The sequence below is a fragment of the Dreissena polymorpha genome, chromosome 9 (genome assembly GCF_020536995.1).
Source record: "Dreissena polymorpha isolate Duluth1 chromosome 9, UMN_Dpol_1.0, whole genome shotgun sequence".
Taxonomy (NCBI): Eukaryota; Metazoa; Mollusca; class Bivalvia; order Myida; family Dreissenidae; genus Dreissena; species Dreissena polymorpha.
Genome location: NC_068363.1, coordinates 14,738,978 through 14,763,832, shown reverse-complemented (window position 1 = coordinate 14,763,832; position 24,855 = coordinate 14,738,978). Strand labels below are relative to the sequence as shown.

General features: G+C 34.4%; 1 protein-coding gene and 1 long non-coding RNA gene across 3 annotated transcripts; one reads left to right on the top strand and one right to left on the bottom strand.

Annotated features, from left to right (window-relative positions):
- Positions 1-502: 502 nt before the first annotated feature.
- LOC127846677 (uncharacterized) lies at positions 503-8,897 on the top strand. Its single transcript, XM_052378162.1, has 6 exons — positions 503-1,796; positions 3,653-3,809; positions 5,297-5,422; positions 5,767-6,036; positions 6,456-6,630; positions 7,144-8,897. Exons 3-6 carry the CDS (start codon positions 5,379-5,381, stop codon positions 7,255-7,257), a joined length of 603 nt encoding a protein of 200 aa, XP_052234122.1. The 5' UTR covers positions 503-1,796; positions 3,653-3,809; positions 5,297-5,378; the 3' UTR covers positions 7,258-8,897.
- Positions 8,632-24,652, bottom strand: LOC127846678 (uncharacterized). Of its 2 annotated transcripts, XR_008033609.1 has the most exons (5): positions 24,404-24,652; positions 11,114-11,192; positions 10,319-10,447; positions 9,480-9,542; positions 8,632-8,729 (listed from the first exon to the last, which is right to left on the bottom strand). It is a non-coding gene; the product is annotated as an uncharacterized LOC127846678 (long non-coding RNA). The 2 variants fall into 2 exon arrangements; XR_008033608.1 differs by lacking the exon at positions 8,632-8,729 and having other exon boundaries at positions 9,254-9,542.
- Positions 24,653-24,855: the final 203 nt, after the last annotated feature.

Genomic DNA, 24,855 nt, shown 5'->3' with positions numbered 1-24,855 from the left:
ATATTAGAATTAACTTATTGCGTAACGAAATGTTTAAGCATATGACATCCGATATAAAAACACCTTGACATATCTACATACGTTTTCTTTTTAAGAGGTCCTTGTGATGCTGATAATGGAGACTGAGAGCACATCTGTATCCCACTTGGTCGAAACAGAATATGTCAGTGTAGCTATGGTTACATTCTTGATAGCAACAAGGACACGTGCTCATCAGGTACGTGCCTATATCAGTTATCCTACAATTTGCTTTCCAATCAGTTATGGCGCTACAGGAAAGCAAACATCAAATTAAATGTGATATTCTCACTAGTAAGATAATTTAACAAACCCAAGATCTTTAAAAATCATTGCTAAACAAATGTAATGCTTTGTAAAAAAAAGTCTAGTAAAATTGTCATGCATTGCTACAAATAATTGATTTCGTAAACCTCTGCTGAAAAGCTTGTGTATTCAAAAATTAAATTTCAACATCAAATAGTTTATATTAGATTTCTACGCTCATGACAAAACATGTGTTCAAAAGACACCTTGGTATTGCAGAACCACTGTCGGACAATTTTATGTATGTTTCGGATTGGACCCATGATAAAGTATATCAAGTTTCTTTAACAAATGACGCTGTAAACGCCCTTGATAGTTCGACCGTCGATTCACCTACTGGAGTAATCTACAATTCAATTACGAACATAATATATTGGTGTGATACAACATCGAAATATATTCAGTCTGCAAATGTCAACGGTACGGGTTATTCAGTGTTATTTGATGTTGGTAAGTATTGCTCTTTGGTTTAACATAATTTGAATTTGCATGGCTTTTGCTTCTGCACAAAGGGTTTAAGAATTTTAGTGTTCGCCAGTGTTCGGCCGGACTTAAGATCTTATATACCTGTCTGGAATCAGCGCTTATATGGTGTATCAGTGTACATCATTATTTCCAGTTTCGTATCTGTTACAGACAGTTGGAATAGTGTAATTGCGCAAACGTTTCATAATATTCTCATTTAAAAACCCACAACACTAAACTCAAAGAATCTTAATCAGGAATATCACATTGGAACGGAAAATGTAATTTAATGCGGTTTAAAATCATGTACAGGTATAAAACCAGACGTAACGAATAGTATCGCAATATAAAAACAAAACAAAAGACTATTTATTTATATCACTCTACATTCTGTTTACCAGTTGCGGAAACATAGTTTCCTTCAGCTTTCTCTTTCTATTATAATTTTAAAAGGTTTTAAAATTACTTGATTGTATTTTCAAACCCTCTTCAGATATTTGGCATGTATACATGAAATTATATTTTTCCAACTCAATTATTAATTTTTATATTGCATCTTATCTTTTTTAAAATTTTAGAAGTATGAATAACAACTGTTTAGCTATTTACTGAACTTTTTAACTATTTATCATGATAATAATTCAGCTTATAAAGCCTAAGTTTGACCCATGGTTATAATTGTAGCTGTTTTGTATAAAACTTGTCGTTGCTATTTCAACTAAAGGTTGTGTTTTGAAACCATTTAATTAATCATTAATTTTGATTAAATATTTCCCAGTTCATAACAATTATTTGCATTTCACTTTCTCCAAAGGGGCGTATCGCGCACACCCCGACCGGCTGGCTCTTGACTACAGCACGGGCAACATTTACTACACTGCTGTGACATCAAGTCAGTTACCAACAGGTTTCACCGGAATCGGAGTTGTGTCTCCTAATGGTTTCCATAGAAAATTGATCTTGGAAGGAGTTCATCCGAGGGCAATTGAAATTGACCCTAGCAAAGGGTTGGTAGACATATGCAAACATGTATCGAAAACAAGATAGAAGTAATGATTTATACAAAAAGCCTTTTTAAGAAGTTCCTTTTAAAATAGTTAGGCCTTATAAAACTCCAAGACCATCATCAGAAGGTAACCTCTTACTTAAGCTTATCATTTACTAAAGGCAAGTGAATAATTCGCTTCATAAAAAGGTTTGATACATGCAAAAAGAGATAGAATGTAAATATATCAAAAGATATATGACCTATTAATGGTATCGCCGTCTTAAAACAGTCAATGCAACAAAAAGAGGGTTAAATCGGTAGAAAACCATACCAAACCTTACATTTAATCCACAAATAATCGAAAACCACACACGTGTTAAGGTAAAGAAACATTTACCGCAAAGCAAGCATAATAATTAAATTAACATTCAATGTGTCGCTTGTTTTGATATTTACATGAGCAACACAATTGCAACTCCCTTTGACACGATTAAATTGAGTATCAGAAAGAAAATGTATATCTGCTATCAATATTTCGGATATTGGCATCGCTTATTGATATTACCAGATTAGTGTAACTGATCTTAAGAAATCCATGAATAAAATATCCGATTATGCAGCTGTGATGTATTTGCATTATATTGATTAATTATAATACATCCTGACAAACTATTTCACAAAAACTACATTTGTAAATGTTGTCGGTGCAATAATAGGTTATACATAAAACTAAATGTCTAACATGTTATGTTTTTTTTCTTTCCAATAATGAAGAAACACTTTTGGTTTTGTAGTCATATTCGTAAGTTATCTTTAAATAATAGTCCTGCCGGAGAAACATATTTAATTATAAGCATCAAACAAAACTATTTTACAACTACATTTTAATCAGAATTCAGTTTTTATGTTTGATTTCCTGTTGAGTGTTTGCTTCTTTTGGATATAAAACATCTGTTCTTTGATGCTGCAAAACATGTTTGTGTTTTGTATGCTAATGGGTTTATTTGTATTAATATTGGACAGTTCTGTTAACAAATCATTTAACCCAATCCCATTTAGATTTCTGTTTTGGACCGACTTTGGTACAACACCTGCAGTATTAAAACGCGCCGAAACAGACGGTACCAACATTGTAACACTGTATTCAGCAATGATTTGGCCTAACGGGATAGCCATTGACACATCGGGTATCACATTTACGTGTTCTGTTTATTCTTCAAACTTGATGTGTGATTTGAAGATTACGTTATATAATTATATTGTTTTTATGTATATTTAGATTAAAGTACACACATTTAGTTTTGGGATACTTAAAGACACGTATCTGAATATTTCCTTTCGTGTTAAGTTTAATTTTACTGTTCTCGCTAAATTTCTATAAATTGAATATATAACGCTTATGGAAAATGTATGCGCAAAAAGGGACAGTTACTACTGGTCAGACATAGAAGGTCTCCCCAATGGTAGTTTACATTTATATTACACGGTACAAAACGCCCACAATATCTCTATTTTAATAGGCATAAGAAATGTTTGATTAACAATATCTTCAGAGATATAAGAAAAGTATCAATATATTATATGCTAATATAAGACAAAATTGTAAAGCATATGTTTTGTGCTTTTTTAAACGACAAAATATATATTAGTAATGACTTGAGAAACACATTCTTGTTTTGAAATAAATACGCATTTAATTCACTTCTTATTATGAGCGTATATTCATGGCATAAATTTGTAGCAATTTGTAATTTATGGGACGAACATCTGTTTGGGTAAATTTCTAAAAAGTGAAAGGTCTCTCTATTAAACAGATAAATAGAAGAAAATTGTTTTCAGACAGAAAATGTTTTGTTTAAAATAAAATGTTTTTAGCAAGCGCATTATACGTTACCGACGGCAAAAAGAACATAATCTACCGCCGTGGGTATGAGGCGAACACGTGTGTTCAGTACTTTAGTGACCCTGAATCTCAACTCATGGACATTAAACTTCTCGGCAACTATCTCTATTACACTGCTTGGAATAAAGTGTAAAGTTAATTTACTTATGCAATGTTATAGAGAATTTTACGAAATACTTCATCTCATGACGTTTGATATTAATTGTCACGTTCCTTTTAATTATATTCCTTATTCTCATAGTATCGGCCCTCCTCATAGTACTATAACTTGAACGAAAAGTGCTGGCAAGTTAATGTTAATGGATAAATGGTATATTTATCAAATGGTTTATTTGCCGCTTATTTTTTTAATAAAAAGTTAAAATATTGTAAGAACATCATGAGCAAAAGTTTCGTTTTTCTATTAAGATACTATTTTTAGAACAAGCACATGCGCATAGTAACAAATCTTAGCAACCAATCAGAAGGGCCAATATTATGAGAACCATTGTACATTATACATATTACTACTAGGAGCTTAATCTAGCCAGTATTTTGTCAACACAATGCCGAATAAAATGCAGTTTTCGTTCTAATGTCCAATAATTATACATTTAACTATAGATTGACACATAACGCATGTGTGTTTTTGTATGTATTCACTTGCAAAATTCGTATGTATTCATTAAGAGGGCCGATACTACGGATATACATGCTTCTTACAATATATATTTTATTGATTACGTCTTAGCAAAATAAAAGCAATACCAATCTTCACATTTAATTTAATTGGATGTATCAATATGTTTTTGTACACGGAACTAATGGATGAAAATTAGCTTTGTCACAATATTCTTTTATTGAAATGATTTTTTAATGTAACTTACAATATGTATTTTATTAATTACATTTTAGCAAAATGAAAGCAATACCAATCTTCACATTTAATTTAATTGGATGTATCCATATGTGTTTGTACACGGAACTATTGAATGTAAATAAGCTTTGTCACAATACTCTTTTATTGAAATGATTTTAAATGTCAATTGCCTTGGGAAAATGTATTTCAATCATCTGCTTTCAGGACATAACTAAATTGCACAAAACAAACTCGAACGACACCGCTAAATTCGCAAACAATGCAGAACTCGGCAGATTGGATTCCATTTCTTTGTACTCTTCAAACTTTCTCCAAACAAATGGTAAGATTATCTCAAATAAAAAATAAAATAAAAAATGGCATTTATTGGATTTGAATACAGTCTATTCTATTTATTTACCTACGATCAATTTACAAATAGCAGTGTCGATATTATTTTGTTTTTGTCATTAACATAATCAGTTACGTTTTATAAATATTTTCATTCATACACATTAATGACGAATATGATTTGTTTTCGTCTTCATTGCATAATCTAGTTTTCCATGTATTAGCAATTTTAAACCAATTAGCGATGATGCAAATTTTTTAATCATTCCGTTCAAATGTATTGACATGGGCTGTACTCAATTTTGTGATAAATAGTGACCACGAGCGGAACGAAATTAACACACTATGTCACAATAGAAATAAGACAGTTAATATCTTTAAACATAAACAATTTCGGACAATATCATAACTTTAATGAATATTATAGTCCAGTCACAATGCAGCGGTAACAATAGACGAGGAAACTGCAGCACGTTCTGTCATCCAACACCGAACAGCTTCACGTGTGGATGCCCTGGCGGAGAGCAATTGCTTCCGGATGGAAAAACGTGTGGTAAGACGTAAATGTAACGTGTATGATACATTATGATACATTATCGATATTTCGAAGTTTTATTAACACAAAAACGGCAAAAGACAAATGACCATCTTGTTTAGCTTAAGTTAATGCACGTATTAAGCACGTATAGCATAGTGATATAGTAAGTTTCCTTTCCCAAATGTTTTAAAGTTTTCCTTTCACGACAAGACAAGTTTTAGTATAATTAACTGGTCAAAAAGTGTGATATATATCATCAGTTAAAATTCTATAAAATGTCTCGAAATTCAAGCACCCCGTATTGATTTATGTAACTATATATTATGTTTAATGGTAAGATGTATTTATTTTTGTTGCAGCTATAACACCAACGTCATCATCCACATCAACAACAACAACACATCATCCACACCATTTCTAACAACAACAACAACTGAAACAACAAAGACAACATCAAGTTCTTTTATGACAACGTCCACGACTTCCAATACGACATCTCCTAAAATTGGTGACGATAAAAGCAACGATGATAAAGCTTCTTCCTCCCAAATCATGTACATCGGAGCAGGCGCTGGTGGAACTGTATCTATCGTCATTATTGTCGTCGTAATCGTCATCGTCTTAATAAAGTATGTTTACAGTTTATTCAAATGGTATCGTATAACAGTTCATAGCATGTGTGTTACGTGTTAGCTAAAATAACACAATGAAGTTTATATGGTTGTAAACGAACACATACAACAAAACTATTTCCTTGCATGTTATATATGTGCCAATACCACCCAGTTAACCCTAAAACCTTATTTGTTCCTCTGTGGGCTAAATCTCTAGGGTATAATGGGAATGCGATGTGCATTGAGCAGCTGGTATATAGCTTCATACAGTCAGCTTCGATATATATTTGTGTGATCATGTTTTAAGTATGTTCTTTAATGACATACAGGCTCACATATGTTTCTCTAGGAAACACGATTAAAATTTTACGTTAAATTCTACATTTGTTTACTGAAAAGTCAGTTACGCGCTTCTGAAATGATTCATGATTTAGATGCGGAAGAAAGGCACAAACTGGTGCACGGTACGAACATAATCCACAAAGCGGCCTCGTCAACTACGGGTTCGAGCATACTGCCGAGTATAGGGATGGAGCTGTAACATTCCGAACGCAAGGCGAACAGCCATACTCAGTGCTGGGTAATTTCGGAGGCGTATCTCATTACTCGGTAAATACCAAATGTGTTTGGTTGGAAAATACATAATGAATGGATTTGTAACATATTTCAACGTTGTGCCTTTCCATTTCTATTTACTGTTCTTCAGAAAACTTTGAACACGCACATTTTTATGCCCCCGGTAGGGTGGCATATAGCAGTCGCACTGTCCGTCCGTCCGTCTGTCCGTCACACTTTGCGTTTAGGTTTTGAAATATGCTCATAACTTCTATGTCGCTTCAGATGTAGCATTCATATTTTGTATGAATGTGTATATGGACAAGGCCTTTCCATAAGTACACAAATTTGACCCCTTTGACCTTGACCTTGAACTTAGGGGTCGCGTTTAATTTTCGAAAAATCCGTTTAGGTTTCGAAAAAATGCTCATAACTTCTATCAAAGCGTTTATCGGGGGCGTATGTCATCCTATGGAGACAGCTCTTGTTCTATGTGAGTTCTCTTGCGTGTGCTATTCATTGTCATGAAGGTTGCCTATGACTAAAGAGTTTTATCATTGATTTCAGAGGAATGAAAACACATACAGTACACTGCAGGATGTAACAAACATGCACGCATACGACACGATCAATCGTATAAGTGACTGCCCAACCACTGATGCACCTTCTCTCCCCGTCTGATTGGAGACACATGCCTCGAAGCAGCGAGCTCTCTGTTGTGAATGAGGCAGATCAGTTATGAATTCGTCTGACCATTTCCCCGACAGTGGTAGTAGTGCAAAGCATTTTAACTGGCCGAGTTGATACTTAAAAAGGTCAAGTCTTGAATATACATTTATTTAAGTTGTTGAAATGAACGCCATGTTCATTCATTTTTTGCAAAATAATATTTTTGCTACCCGTACTTCACAACCGTAGTTGGAGACTATTGGACAATCACATATTTAAATAATTGTTTGTTAAACAAAATCAAGACGAGTATGTAAGATTAAATTAATTAAAAATTATTTTAAATTAAAACAATATTTGTGTGAGTATGATTTACAACTAAATAATAAGTCTTAAAACTTTGTGTTATTGGTAAATTATTACATAGGTAACGGACACTCGTTTTATATACATGATACACAAAGTATAGGACTTTGTTTTCGACGTACCCTATTTGAACCGTTAATAAGGATTCGTTGAGCATACTTATGTTGATTTGTTTCTGATATGACGAACATATCTTTCATATCATCAATATATGAACATGTTGTTAACATTGATATAATATTATTAATAGAGGGATATTCACATTTTAACAATCGGCATTACAAATCAAAAAATGTATTACAACAATTCCATGTTGTAGAAGTCCCGTTGATGTGTATAGGTCTGAATATTAACCGTTTCATCGATGAAAACGAAATTAAGATAGTGGACTATTATACGTGTCCGTTTGTAATATATTAGAATAATCATGGTATGTGTTTAATAGATGAACGACGCTTCATGCGCATATTTATGAATTGTATGCAGCATAGAAATGCACCTTTAAAACTTACGACAATTAGCTTCAAATGTAGGTTGATGTATCCGCACACTCAAATACTTATACTATGCAATAATTATAAAAGTTTGTTATCGTGTCACCCTGAGTACTCATCGTATATGTAAAATGTATATATATTTAAATTATGGTTTATGGTGAATATTATATTTTAGTCTATATATTGTATACATTTTATATTAAAATTACCAGATTTGTTAAATTTTGTTTGGACTCGGAAAATGTTATACAAGAAGCAAATATTACAAATACTCTCTTCGCCGGAGATCACCTTTCCCATTAGTGTCATACTCTAAGCGCGCTTATATATTTTTACGCTTTGCATTGGAACGTTATTTAAAACAACATATGATTATGTATTGTATTAACCTATCCGTATACAACAAATGCGTAATTTATTTAGATGATCTCAAACATGTGTGCGTCATTGTTCATTAAAGTTACTCTATTCCTTATTGATAACACCCTATATTCTATGAAGGAAATGCCATCTGTCAAAATTGAAATAAGATATGAATACAAATGGCAACATATGTAACACAGTGTAAAGGCATGTTACACCCAATATTGCTGCTTCTTCCTGTATTTTCATGACGATGATCTGAAATATAAACTATATGATGCAATAATCTTAAATCTGTTTTGTAAAAAGAATGGATGTAGTTGACACTTGTTCGTAATTTCATTTCATCGTTTCTCAAAAAAGTTGTGACTTTGTTTCTCTGGTCTCCTTCCAACAATTGAATAATAAAACGATAATTAAATTGAATGTGTTTTAGTTCCCTTTTATTATTGTTTTATTTGAGTTGAAATGCTATGAGGTTAAATTTTATTTACACTTATATGTATAATGAATATTGCTTGTGTATATATGGCAAATGAATAATTGCTAAACCACTACGTCACAATGCGAAACAGCATACACACATAGTAAAATAAAGCTTTGGTCACCGCATTGGAACGGTCAATGCAAATCACTTGGGGTTAAAACCGGTTTTAGAGCGCTCAACCTCACACTTGGCCCAGCAATATTCATGATACATATAAGTGTAAGATGTATATGATATTATGTCACCTTTAATTTGATGAATAATGTTTCTTGAATTAATGTGTATGGTTTTCAATAAAGCATTGTTTTATACAGGTGAAAAATTATGTTTATTAATTTATTATATTAAATTGCTGTGCACGGATACCTTTGCAAAGTGCAATAAAAAGTAACAATTCATTACTACACACATAATTACATTCTAAAGCTAAATAATAATAGTAAGTATATTCACAGCTTGCTTTTATGTTAAATATTTTTACATTTCGTATACAATGGCTATCAATAAAAAAGACATCAAACCGTCCTAGCTGAAGAGTGCTCGGCTTTCTATAGGTATGTTAGTTATCATCACCATTCAATAATCTGAAATACGAATTTAAATGATATTTGAGTAATAATACAAGAAACAATGTCAATTAATTGGCATACAATTCGTTTACAGAGTTATGGTATTACAAAAGAAGCCTGTTCAAAATGTTATATCGGTGTTATATTTAGGGTAATAACAACATACACACACCACGGAAACACAAAAAGTGTTATTGCCTTTAAAGGATTTGCAAACTTGCGCCCAAGCAATTTATATAGGATCCGGCACGAGTTGTCATATCATATCATATTTGATTAAACGAGTCTAGGAATTTTGTTAGTAAGCGAGCCTTTTGCAATCTTACTAACGAATTTCCTGGACGATATTAATGAAATATGAAATGACGAAAATGACAACGAGTGTCAGATCTTTTTATCGCATGCTTTTAAATGAGAAAATTAAATAAATATTTACGCAAACATAATGATAAATCCCTAGTGTTGTTTACATTTCGTGACGTCATTTGACGTTGCAACCTTATTTCAGCAAAATAACCAAATGCGATTGGTTAATCGAACGAAAACTAAGCCAATACAAATATTCGTAACGGTTTCATTACATGGGAAACAAGGTATGGCATGTGATAAAAAGACATACACACATATTTATCTCTATGTTAATTAAATACAATGACCCAAAAATTCGGTACTGACTAATTTATATAAGCTTATTCCGTTTTAAGCATAAGCATAAGAATGTAAAATAAATATTTCAACAATATATTTGTTGAAGATAACAATTTAATGGAAGCACCATTACAATGAAATACATTTAAGCTTCTTCGGCGGTGTTTCCGTCGTGTTCTTGCTTCCCAGTTGTGTCACAGAAAATGCAGCAGTTGGGAAATTGATTTGGACATGGCGGGAGCTGCCGTTTCATTCTGTTTAATGTCCTGGGACTAAAAAAGCATTATAAAAATATGATTATGCACACTGGTACACGTGACTGACATACCGAAAGAAGTATTGTTATATGTTGGTATATCGTCGATATTTTACCAAAATATGATAAGAATTGTATAGATGTATAAATGGTGTTATTATTTACAAAAACAGATCCGTTTATTAGTAGATTCATAATTTTACATGATTTTATGTATGGGGTATTACGAACACTATCTTTTTTTCATATATGAACTTCATACATTAAACAACAAGTTAATGTTTGTAGTACCCCATAAATTAATATCAAGTATTATGCCAATTTATGGCAACCAAATACCTTTTTGTACTTATTGTAATGAAGCAGACTTATGTCTTGCAGTTACAAAATACAAATGCTATTACGATAAATTATAATAGACGCGATTCTATGGTGGTAATACAATAATATTATCATATTAAATATTACACGAACAAATGGCGTTGCTGTGCATGCTTTATCTGCTTATAACAGACTTTCGCTGTTGAATATTGAAACTTAACTGTTTCAAACTTGTATTTAAGTCCATCGAATATGTTTTGCATCGAACGTATTGATACATTTTCGCGCCTTTTATTACAATACACAAGTTATCGTGAATACATGGCACGAGTACACTTTGTACATGTCAAAGAACACTTACCTTTCAACGAGATACTTCAAGTCCACTAAATTACTGCTAATGCCATTGTTGACCAGCGCATCATTTATCGGCACGGAATCTAGATTTACACAAGAACATAAATGTATAAAACAAACACATTAATTGGACTTGAATATGGTAACATAAAGAAGAACTACGTGAGGACATCATTTGGGCATGAAAACCTACACACCATAGTCGGATACTTACGGCTGGTCGTTCCTTTACGCTCCAGTATTAATGGAAGGAGCGAGGCCGACTGGGTCAAACGTGTGTGGCAGACAGTACTACACGCTACACGCTGACATTATAAAGAGTATTCTCTACAGACCCTTGCACAAGGCATATTTCACGCTGACATTATAAAGAGTATTCCCTTCAGACCCTTGCACAAGGTATATTACATGCTTACATTATAAATAGTATTCTCTACAGACCCTGCACAAGGTATATTACACGCTGAACTTATACAGAGTATTCTCTACAGACTCTTGCACAAGGTATATTACTCGCTGACATTTTAAAGAGTATTCTGTACAGACCCTTGCACAAGGTATATTACACGCTGAACTTATACAGAGTATTATCTACAGACCCTTGCACAAGGCATATTATTCGTTGACATTTTAAAGTATATTCTCTACAGAACCTTGCACAAGGTATATTACAGGCTGACATTATAAAGAGTATTCACTACAGACCCTTGCACAATGTATATTACACGCTGACATTATAAAGAGTATTCTCTATAGACCCTTGCACAACGTATTATACACGCTGCCATTATTAAGAATATTCTCTTTAGACCCTTGCACAAGGTATATTACACGCTGCCATTATAAAGAGTATTCTCTTCAGACCCTTTCACAAGGTATATTACACGCTGACATTATAAAGAGTATTCTCTACAGACTCTTGCACAAGGTATATTACTCGCTGATATTTTAAAGAGTATTCTCAACAGACCCTTGCACAAGGTATAGTACACGCTGACATTATAAAGAGCATTCTCTACAGACCCTTGCACAAGGTATATTACACGCTGACATTATAAAGAGTATTCTATACAGACCATTGCACAAGGTATATTACACGCTGACATTATAAAGAGTATTCTCTACAGACCCTTGCACAAGGTATATTACATGCTGACATTATAAAGAGTATTCTCTACAGACCCTTGCACAAGGCATATTACATGCTGACATTATAAAGAGTCTTCTCTACAGACCCTTGCACAAGGTATATTACATGCTGACATTATAAAGAGTATTCTCTACAGACCATTGCACAAGGTATATTACACGCTGACATTATAAAGAGTATTCTCTACAGACCCTTGCACAAGGTATATTACATGCTGACATTATAAAGAGTATTCTCTACAGACCCTTGCACAAGGTATATTACATGCTGACATTATAAAGAGTCTTCTCTCCAGACCCTTGCACAAGGTATATTACACGCTGACATTATAAAGAGTATTCTCTACAGACCATTGCACAAGGTATATTACATGCTGACATTATAAAGAGTATTCACTACAGACCCTTGCACAAGGTATATTACATGCTGACATTATAAAGAGTATTCTCTTCAGACCCTTTCACAAGGTATATTACATGCTGACATTATAAAGAGTATTCTCTACAGACCCTTGCACAAGGTATATTACATGCTGACATTATAAAGAGTCTTCTCAACAGACCCTTGCACAAGGCATATTACACGCTGACATTATAAAGTGTATTCTCTACAGACCCTTGCACAAGGTATATTACATGCTGACATTATAAAGAGTATTCTCTACAGATCCTTGCACAAGGTATATTACATGCTGACATTATAAAGAGTATTCTCTACAGACCCTTGCACAAGGTATATTACACGCTGACATTATAAAGAGTATTCTCTACAGACCCTTGCACAAGGTATATTACATGCTGACATTATAAAGAGTATTCTCAACAGACCCTTGCACAAGGTATATTACATGCTGACATTATAAAGAGTATTCTCTACAGACCCTTGCACAAGGTATATTACATGCTGACATTATAAAGTGTATTCTCTACAGATCCTTGCACAAGGTATATTACATGCTGACATTTTAAAGAGTATTCTCTACAGACCCTTGCACAAGGTATATTACACGCTGACATTATAAAGAGTATTCTCTACAGACCCTTGCACAAGGTATATTACACGCTCACATTCTCTACAGACCCTTGCACAAGGTATATTACATGCTGACATTTTAAAGAGTATTCTCTACAGACCCTTGCACAAGGTATATTACACGCTCACATTCTCTACAGACCCTTGCACAAGGTATATTACACGCTGACATTATAAAGAGTATTCTCTACAGACCCTTGCACAAGGTATATTACACGCTGACATTATAAAGAGCATTCTCTACAGACCCTTGCACAAGGTATATTTCACGCTGACATTATAAAGAGCATTCTCTACAGACTCTTGCACAAGGTATATTACATGCTGACATTATAAAGTGTATTCTCTACAGACCCTTGCACAAGGTATATTACACGCTGACATTATAAAGATTATTTTCTACAGACCCTTGCACAAGGTATATTACATGCTGACATTATAAAGAGTATTCTCTACAGATCCTTGCACAAGGTATATTACACGCTGACATTATAAAGTGTATTCTCTACAGACCCTTGCACAAGGTATATTACACGCTGACATTATAAAGTGTATTCTCTACAGACCCTTGCACAAGGTATATTTCATGCTGACATTATAAAGAGCATTCTCTACAGACCATTGCACAAGGTATATTACACGCTGACATTATAAAGAGTCTTCTATACAGACCCTTGCACAAGGTATATTTCTCGCTGACATTATAAAGAGTATTCTCTACAGACTCTTGCACAAGGTATATTACACGCTGACATTATAAAGAGTCTTCTCTACAGACCCTTGCACAAGGTATATTACATGCTGACATTATAAAGAGTATGCTCTACAGACACTTGCACAAGGTATATTACATGCTGACATTATAAAGAGTATTCTCTACAGACCCTTGCACAAGGTATATTACATGCTGACATTATAAAGTGCATTCTCTACAGACCCTTGCACAAGGTATATTACAGGCTGACATTATAAAGAGTCTTCTATACAGACTCTTGCACAAGGTATATTACATGCTGACATTATAAAGTGCATTCTCTACAGACCCTTGCACAAGGTATATTACAGGCTGACATTATAAAGAGTCTTCTATACAGACTCTTGCACAAGGTATATTACAGGCTTACATTATAAAGAGTCTTCTATACAGACCCTTGCACAAGGTATATTACAGGCTGACATTATAAAGAGTCTTCTATACAGACTCTTGCACAAGGTATATTACATGCTGACATTATAAAGAGCATTCTCTACAGACACTTGCACAAGGTATATTACATGCTGACATTATAAAGTGTATTCTCTACAGACCCTTGCACAAGGTATATTACATGCTGACATTATAAAGAGTCTTCTATACAGACTCTTGCACAAGGTATATTACACGCTGACATTATAAAGAGTATTCTCTACAGACCCTTGCACAAGGTATATTACACGCTGACATTATAAAGAGTCTTCTCTACAGACACTTGCACAAGGCATATTACATGCTGACATTATAAAAAGTATTCTCTACAGATCCTTGCACAAGGTATATTACATGCTGACATTATAAAGTGTATTCTCTACAGACCCTTGCATAAGGTATATTACATGCTGACATTATAAAGAGTCTTCTCTACAGACCCTTGCACAAGGTTAATTACACGCTCACATTCTCTACAGACCCTTGCACAAGGTATATTACACGCTGACATTATAAAGTGTATTCTCTACAGACTCTTGCACAAGGTATATTACATGCTGACATTATAAAGAGTCTTCTCTACAGACCCTTGCACAAGGTATATTACACGCTGACATTTTAAAGTGTATCCTCTACAGACCATTGCACAAGGTATATTACATGCTGACATTATAAAGAGTCTTCTCTACAGACCCTTGCACAAGGTATATTACACGCTGACATTTTAAAGTGTATTCTCTACAGACCATTGCACAAGGCATATTACATGCTGACATTATAAAGAGTCTTCTCTACAGATCCTTGCACAAGGTATATTACATGCTGACATTATAAAGAGTATTCACTACAGACCATTGCACAAGGTATATTACACGCTGACATTATAAAGTGTATTCTCTACAGACCCTTGCACAAGGTATATTTCATGCTGACATTATAAAGAGTATTCTCTACAGACCATTGCACAAGGTATATTACATGCTGACATTATAAAGAGTATTCTATACAGACCCTTGCACAAGGTATATTACACGCTGACATTATAAAGTGTATTCTCTTCAGACCCTTGCACAAGGCATATTACATGCTGACATTATAAAGAGTATTCTCTACAGACCCTTGCACAAGGTATATTACATGCTGACATTATAAAGAGTCTTCTCTACAGACCCTTGCACAAGGTATATTACACGCTGACATTATAAAGTGTATTCTCTACAGACCATTGCACAAGGTATATTACATGCTGACATTATAAAGAGTCTTCTCTACAGATCCTTGCACAAGGTATATTACATGCTGACATTATAAAGAGTATTCTCTACAGACCCTTGCACAAGGCATATTACATGCTGACATTATAAAGAGTATTCTCTATAGACCCTTGCACAAGGTATATTACATGCTGACATTATAAAGAGTCTTCTATACAGACTCTTGCACAAGGTATATTACACGCTGACATTATAAAGTGTATTCTCTACAGACCCTTGCACAAGGTATATTACATGCTGACATTATAAAGAGTCTTCTATACAGACTCTTGCACAAGGTATATTACACGCTGACATTATAAAGTGTATTCTCTACAGACCCTTGCACAAGGTATATTACACGCTCACATTCTCTACAGATCCTTGCACAAGGTATATTACATGCTGACATTATAAAGAGTCTTCTCTACAGACCCTTGCACAAGGTATATTACACGCTCACATTCTCTACAGACCCTTGCACAAGGTATATTACACGCTGACATTATAAAGTGTATTCTCTACAGACTCTTGCACAAGGTATATTACATGCTGACATTATAAAGAGTCTTCTATACAGACCATTGCACAAGGTATATTACATGCTGACATTATAAAGAGTATTCTCTACAGACCCTTGCACAAGGTATATTACATGCTGACATTATAAAGAGTCTTCTCTACAGACCCTTGCACAAGGTATATTACATGCTGACATTATAAAGAGTATTCTCTACAGATCCTTGCACAAGGTATATTACATGCTGACATTATAAAGAGTATTCTCTACAGACCCTTGCACAAGGTATATTACACGCTGACATTATAAAGAGTATTCTATACAGACCCTTGCACAAGGTATATTACATGCTGACATTATAAAGAGTCTTCTCTACAGACCCTTGCACAAGGTATATTACACGCTGACATTATAAAGTGTATTCTCTACAGACCCTTGCACAAGGTATATTACACGCTGACATTATAAAGAGTCTTCTCTACAGACCCTTGCACAAGGTATATTACACGCTGACATTATAAAGTGTATTCTCTACAGACTCTTGCACAAGGTATATTACATGCTGACATTATAAAGAGTATTCTCTACAGACTCTTGCACAAGGTATATTACATGCTGACATTATAAAGAGTCTTCTATACAGACTCTTGCACAAGGTATATTACACGCTGACATTATAAAGAGTATTCTCTACAGACCCTTGCACAAGGTATATTACATGCTGACATTATAAAGAGTATTCTCTACAGACCCTTGCACAAGGTATATTACATGCTGACATTATAAAGAGTCTTCTCTACAGACCCTTGCACAAGGTATATTACATGCTGACATTATAAAGAGTATTCTCTACAGACCCTTGCACAAGGTATATTACACGCTGACATTATAAAGAGTATTCTATACAGACCCTTGCACAAGGTATATTACATGCTGACATTATAAAGAGTCTTCTCTACAGACCCTTGCACAAGGTATATTACACGCTGACATTATAAAGTGTATTCTCTACAGACCCTTGCACAAGGTATATTACACGCTGACATTATAAAGAGTCTTCTCTACAGACCCTTGCACAAGGTATATTACACGCTGACATTATAAAGTGTATTCTCTACAGACTCTTGCACAAGGTATATTACATGCTGACATTATAAAGAGTATTCTCTACAGACTCTTGCACAAGGTATATTACATGCTGACATTATAAAGAGTCTTCTATACAGACTCTTGCACAAGGTATATTACACGCTGACATTATAAAGAGTATTCTCTACAGACCCTTGCACAAGGTATATTACATGCTGACATTATAAAGAGTATTCTCTACAGACCCTTGCACAAGGTATATTACATGCTGACATTATAAAGAGTATTCTCTACAGACCCTTGCACAAGGTATATTACTCGCTGACATTATAAAGAGTCTTCTCTACAGACCCTTGCACAAGGCATATTACATGCTGACATTATAAAGAGTATTCTCTACAGACCCTTGCACAAGGTATATTACACGCTCACATTCTCTACAGACCCTTGCACAAGGTATATTACACGCTGACATTATAAAGAGTATTCTCTACAGACTCTTGCACAAGGTATATTACATGCTGATATTATAAAGAGTATTCTCTACAGACCCTTGCACAAGGTATATTACACGCTGACATTATAAAGAGTATTCTCTACAGACCCTTGCACAAGGTATATTACATGCTGACATTATAAAGTGTATTCTCTACAGACCCTTGCACAAGGTACATTACATGCTGACATTATAAAGAGTATTCTCAACAGACCCTTGCACAAGGTATATTACTCGCTGACATTATAAAGAGTCTTCTCTACAGACCCTTGCACAAGGTATATTACATGCTGACATTATAAAGAGTCTTCTCTACAGACCCTTGCACAAGGTATATTACATGCTGACATTATAAAGAGTATTCTCTACAGACCCTTGCACAAGGTATATTACATGCTGACATTATAAAGAGTCTTCTCTACAGACCCTTGCACAAGGTATATTACACGCTGACATTATAAAGAGTATTCTATACAGACCCTTGCACAAGGTATATTACTCGCTGACATTATAAAGTGTATTCTCTACAGACCCTTGCACAAGGTATATTACATGCTGACATTATAAAGAGTCTTCTCTACAGACCCTTGCACAAGGTATATTACATGCTGACATTATAAAGAGTATTCTATACAGACCCTTGCACAAGGTATATTACAGGCTGACATTATAAAGAGTCTTCTCTACAGACCCTTGCACAAGGTATATTACTCGCTGACATTATAAAGAGTCTTCTCTACAGACCCTTGCACAAGGTATATTACATGCTGACATTATAAAGAGTATTCTCAACAGACCCTTGCACAAGGTATATTACTCGCTGACATTATAAAGAGTCTTCTCTACAGACCCTTGCACAAGGTATATTACATGCTGACATTATAAAGAGTATTCTCTACAGACCCTTGCACAAGATATATTACAGGCTGACATTATAAAGAGTATTCACTACAGACCCTTGCACAAGGCATATTACATGCTGACATTATAAAGAGTATTCTCTACAGACCCTTGCACAAGGTATATTACACGCTCACATTCTCTACAGACCCTTGCACAAGGTATATTACATGCTGACATTATAAAGAGTCTTCTATACAGACTCTTGCACAAGGTATATTACACGCTGACATTATAAAGTGTATTCTCTACAGACCCTTGCACAAGGTATATTACACGCTCACATTCTCTACAGATCCTTGCACAAGGTATATTACATGCTGACATTATAAAGAGTCTTCTCTACAGACCCTTGCACAAGGTATATTACACGCTCACATTCTCTACAGACCCTTGCACAAGGTATATTACACGCTGACATTATAAAGTGTATTCTCTACAGACTCTTGCACAAGGTATATTACATGCTGACATTATAAAGAGTCTTCTATACAGACCATTGCACAAGGTATATTACATGCTGACATTATAAAGAGTATTCTCTACAGACCATTGCACAAGGTATATTACATGCTGACATTATAAAGAGTATTCTATACAGACCATTGCACAAGGTATATTACATGCTGACATTATAAAGAGTCTTCACTACAGACCCTTGCACAAGGTATATTACATGCTGACATTATAAAGAGTCTTCTATACAGACCATTGCACAAGGTATATTACATGCTGACATTATAAAGAGTATTCTCTACAGACCATTGCACAAGGTATATTACATGCTGACATTATAAAGAGTATTCTATACAGACCATTGCACAAGGTATATTACATGCTGACATTATAAAGAGTCTTCTCTACAGACCCTTGCACAAGGTATATTACACGCTGACATTATAAAGTGTATTCTCTACAGACCCTTGCACAAGGTATATTACATGCTGACATTATAAAGAGTCTTCTCTACAGACCCTTGCACAAGGTATATTACATGCTGACATTATAAAGAGTATTCTATACAGACCCTTGCACAAGGTATATTACAGGCTGACATTATAAAGAGTCTTCTCTACAGACCCTTGCACAAGGTATATTACTCGCTGACATTATAAAGAGTCTTCTCTACAGACCCTTGCACAAGGTATATTACATGCTGACATTATAAAGAGTATTCTCAACAGACCCTTGCACAAGGTATATTACTCGCTGACATTATAAAGAGTCTTCTCTACAGACCCTTGCACAAGGTATATTACATGCTGACATTATAAAGAGTATTCTCTACAGACCCTTGCACAAGATATATTACAGGCTGACATTATAAAGAGTATTCACTACAGACCCTTGCACAAGGCATATTACATGCTGACATTATAAAGAGTATTCTCTACAGACCCTTGCACAAGGTATATTACACGCTCACATTCTCTACAGACCCTTGCACAAGGTATATTACATGCTGACATTATAAAGAGTCTTCTATACAGACTCTTGCACAAGGTATATTACACGCTGACATTATAAAGTGTATTCTCTACAGACCCTTGCACAAGGTATATTACACGCTCACATTCTCTACAGATCCTTGCACAAGGTATATTACATGCTGACATTATAAAGAGTCTTCTCTACAGACCCTTGCACAAGGTATATTACACGCTCACATTCTCTACAGACCCTTGCACAAGGTATATTACACGCTGACATTATAAAGTGTATTCTCTACAGACTCTTGCACAAGGTATATTACATGCTGACATTATAAAGAGTCTTCTATACAGACCATTGCACAAGGTATATTACATGCTGACATTATAAAGAGTATTCTCTACAGACCATTGCACAAGGTATATTACATGCTGACATTATAAAGAGTATTCTATACAGACCATTGCACAAGGTATATTACATGCTGACATTATAAAGAGTCTTCACTACAGACCCTTGCACAAGGTATATTACATGCTGACATTATAAAGTGTATTCTCTACAGACCCTTGCACAAGGTATATTACACGCTGACATTATAAAGAGTATTCTCTACAGACCCTTGCACAAGGTATATTTCATGCTGACATTATAAAGAGTATTCTCTACAGACCCTTGCACAAGGTATATTACACGCTGACATTATAAAGTGTATTCTCTACAGACCCTTGCACAAGGTATATTACATGCTGACATTATAAAGAGTCTTCTCTACAGACCCTTGCACAAGGTATATTACATGCTGACATTATAAAGAGTATTCTCTACAGACCCTTGCACAAGGTATATTACACGCTGACATTATAAAGTGTATTCTCTACAGACCCTTGCACAAGGTATATTACATGCTGACATTATAAAGAGTCTTCTCTACAGACCCTTGCACAAGATATATTACATGCTGACATTATAAAGTGTATTCTCTACAGACCCTTGCACAAGGTATATTACATGCTGACATTATAAAGAGTCTTCTATACAGACCCTTGCACAAGGTATATTACATGCTGACATTATAAAGTGTATTCTCTACAGACCCTTGCACAAGGTATATTACATGCTGACATTATAAAGAGTAATATCTACAGACCCTTGCATAAGGTATATTACATGCTGACATTATAAAGAGTATTCTCTACAGACCATTGCACAAGGTATATTACATGCTGACATTATAAAGAGTATTCTATACAGACCATTGCACAAGGTATATTACACGCTGACATTATAAAGAGTATTCTCTACAGACCCTTGCACAAGGTATATTACACGCTGACATTATAAAGTGTATTCTCTACAGACCCTTGCACAAGGTATATTACATGCTGACATTATAAAGAGTCTTCACTACAGACCCTTGCACAAGGTATATTACATGCTGACATTATAAAGAGTCTTCTCTACAGACCCTTGCACAAGGTATATTACATGCTGACATTATAAAGAGTATTCTCTACAGACCCTTGCACAAGGTATATTACACGCTGACATTATAAAGAGTATTCTATACAGACCCTTGCACAAGGTATATTACACGCTGACATTATAAAGTGTATTCTCTACAGACCCTTGCACAAGGTATATTACATGCTGACATTATAAAGAGTATTCTCTACAGACCCTTGCACAAGGTATATTACACGCTGACATTATAAAGAGTCTTCTCTACAGACCATTGCACAAGGTATATTACACGCTGACATTATAAAGAGTATTCTCTACAGACCATTGCACAAGGCATATTACACGCTGACATTATAAAGAGTATTCTCTACAGATCCTTGCACAAGGTATATTACACGCTGACATTTTAAAGTGTATTCTCTACAGACCCTTGCACAAGGTATATTACATGCTGACATTATAAAGAGTCTTCTCTACAGACCCTTGCACAAGGTATATTACATGCTGACATTATAAAGTGTATTCTCTACAGACCCTTGCACAAGGTATATTACATGCTGACATTATAAAGAGTAATATCTACAGACCCTTGCATAAGGTATATTACATGCTGACATTATAAAGTGTATTCTCTACAGACCCTTGCACAAGGTATATTACACGCTGACATTATAAAGAGTATTCTCTACAGACCCTTGCACAAGGTATATTACATGCTGACATTATAAAGTGTATTCTCTACAGACCCTTGCATAAGGTATATTACATGCTGACATTATAAAGTGTATTCTCTACAGACCCTTGCACAAGGTATATTACATGCTGACATTATAAAGAGTCTTCTCTCCAGACCCTTGCACAAGGTATATTACATGCTGACATTATAAAGAGTATTCTCTACAGACTCTTGCACAAGGTATATTACATGCTGACATTCTAAAGAGTATTCTCTACAGACCCTTGCACAAGGTATATTACATGCTGACATTATAAAGAGTATTCTCTACAGACCCTTGCACAAGGTATATTACATGCTGACATTATAAAGAGTATTCTCTACAGACCCTTGCACAAGGTATATTACACGCTCACATTCTCTACAGACCCTTGCACAAGGTATATTACACGCTGACATTATAAAGAGTCTTCTCTACAGACCCTTGCACAAGGTATATTACATGCTGACATTATAAAGAGTATTCTCTACAGATCCTTGCACAAGGTATATTACACGCTGACATTATAAAGAGTATGCTCTACAGACACTTGCACAAGGTATATTAATTGCTGACATTATAAAGTGTATTCTCTACAGACCATTGCACAAGGCATATTACATGCTAACATTATAAAGAGTATTCTCTACAGACCCTTGCACAAGGTATATTACATGCTGACATTATAAAGTGTATTCTCTACTGACCCTTGCACAAGGTATATTACACGCCGACATTATAAAGAATATTCTTTACAGACCCTTGCACAAAGTACATTTTGCCCACACAATGTTGTACGTTATAAGAATGGTTAATCAGATGAAACATCATTGCGTGCTCGCTTTCGTTTTCATTTTGATATACAGAATTAAAACTCGCTGATAAAGTATGTTTTGATGTTCTTAAACCAATTAAGAGGAGTTATTTGTAATGGACTTGTCCAAAGTAAATGAGAGATTCGATGAGTTATAGGTCTTTTTGCGTTTTTAATGGAAATGAAAGAACCATTAATAATGTTCTTCTTTTTTGTCATCGTTCAAATAACACAATAAAAATTAATATTTGTATCTCGACTGTATATGAAAAAAAAAACAAGTTAGAATGCTAAACAGTATACATTTACACAAAAACTCAAATTATTGTCAAGTTGCATTAAATATTTTCCATGTACGGGACTTAAGTTTTGAAATAGTTCACATGATTTTGTATGATCATTACGAAAAGACCTCCAAAAAAATAACATCTTTCCTACAAGGAATGTGTCGTAAAGGTCTAAAAATGTGTTGTAAACATACGTGGATAGTATTGGATTGAGCTTGATTTTGGTAACACAAAAATAGACGACAATGCGGATACATTTAAAACCCTTTCAAATCCCATACCATAGCTTGAATTAAATCAGCGTGTGTCTATAAAATTGATCAGAATGATGTGAAAATCCGTGAATGCGGAAATATCCGGCATGGATTCGGTCCGGGACAATGTGGCAACCATTCACTGTCGATATTATTTGATAAGGATTTCAGAGAGAATCTTTAATTAGAAAAAACTTGGAAGTTCCAAATAAGAATAACCAGTGTTCCGGTATGATAATTGTTTATTATGCTTTCGCATTTTACCTTAAACGACCAGTTGAAAAAGTTGTGCAATGAAAAGTTATGAATAAAATATTTGATGGAATTCTGTTAATGTTTTCATGTCGCATGTTCATATAATCAATCAATCAATCAATCAATCAATCAATCAATCAATCAATCAATCAATCAATCAATCAATCAATCAATCAATCAATCAATCAATCAATCAATCAATCAATCAATCAATCAATCAATCAATTAATCAATCAATCAATCAATCAATCAGCAGAACTTTCTGAAAGATCAAACCGAACCTAATGATCGCAATCGTGATTAAGGAAATATTTACAACAGGTAAAATTAAAAAAATGAAAATCGTTTACTATAATTATCTTCCATAATGTACAATGCACATTATGATTTTAATGTCGTCGATGTTTTGCATTACATTTGAATCATTATATAAGCAAAATCACTTACTTGTAAAACCTATTATTCCGTTAAGACATACGATTAACGAACAGACCATTACAAAACGTTCCATTCTGTATACCCCGTATACTTGTTCGCGCTTAATCTGAGTCCGAATCTGTCCTATATTACATACTACAAGACATTTATATACGTCTCTCTCTGTGAGTACTTGATATCTTGTAAATGCACTGCCTCACCACCAATAATGATTACACGTTATTGCGTTACAGATGTGGCCTTTTTAATAACATTTTATTTTTTGTCAATCATTGTCATCAATAGCAACACGTGGTTTATGTCTGCTCAATGGACCGACTTGAACTGCACGAATCAGTAACCGATTGTGTACAAATAATTACATATTTGTTGTGTATAGACATAGATCGTGTAAGCTAGTACATTACATGTACCTCATTACCTACGGATGTATTTTATAATAAAAACAACATTTCAGTACA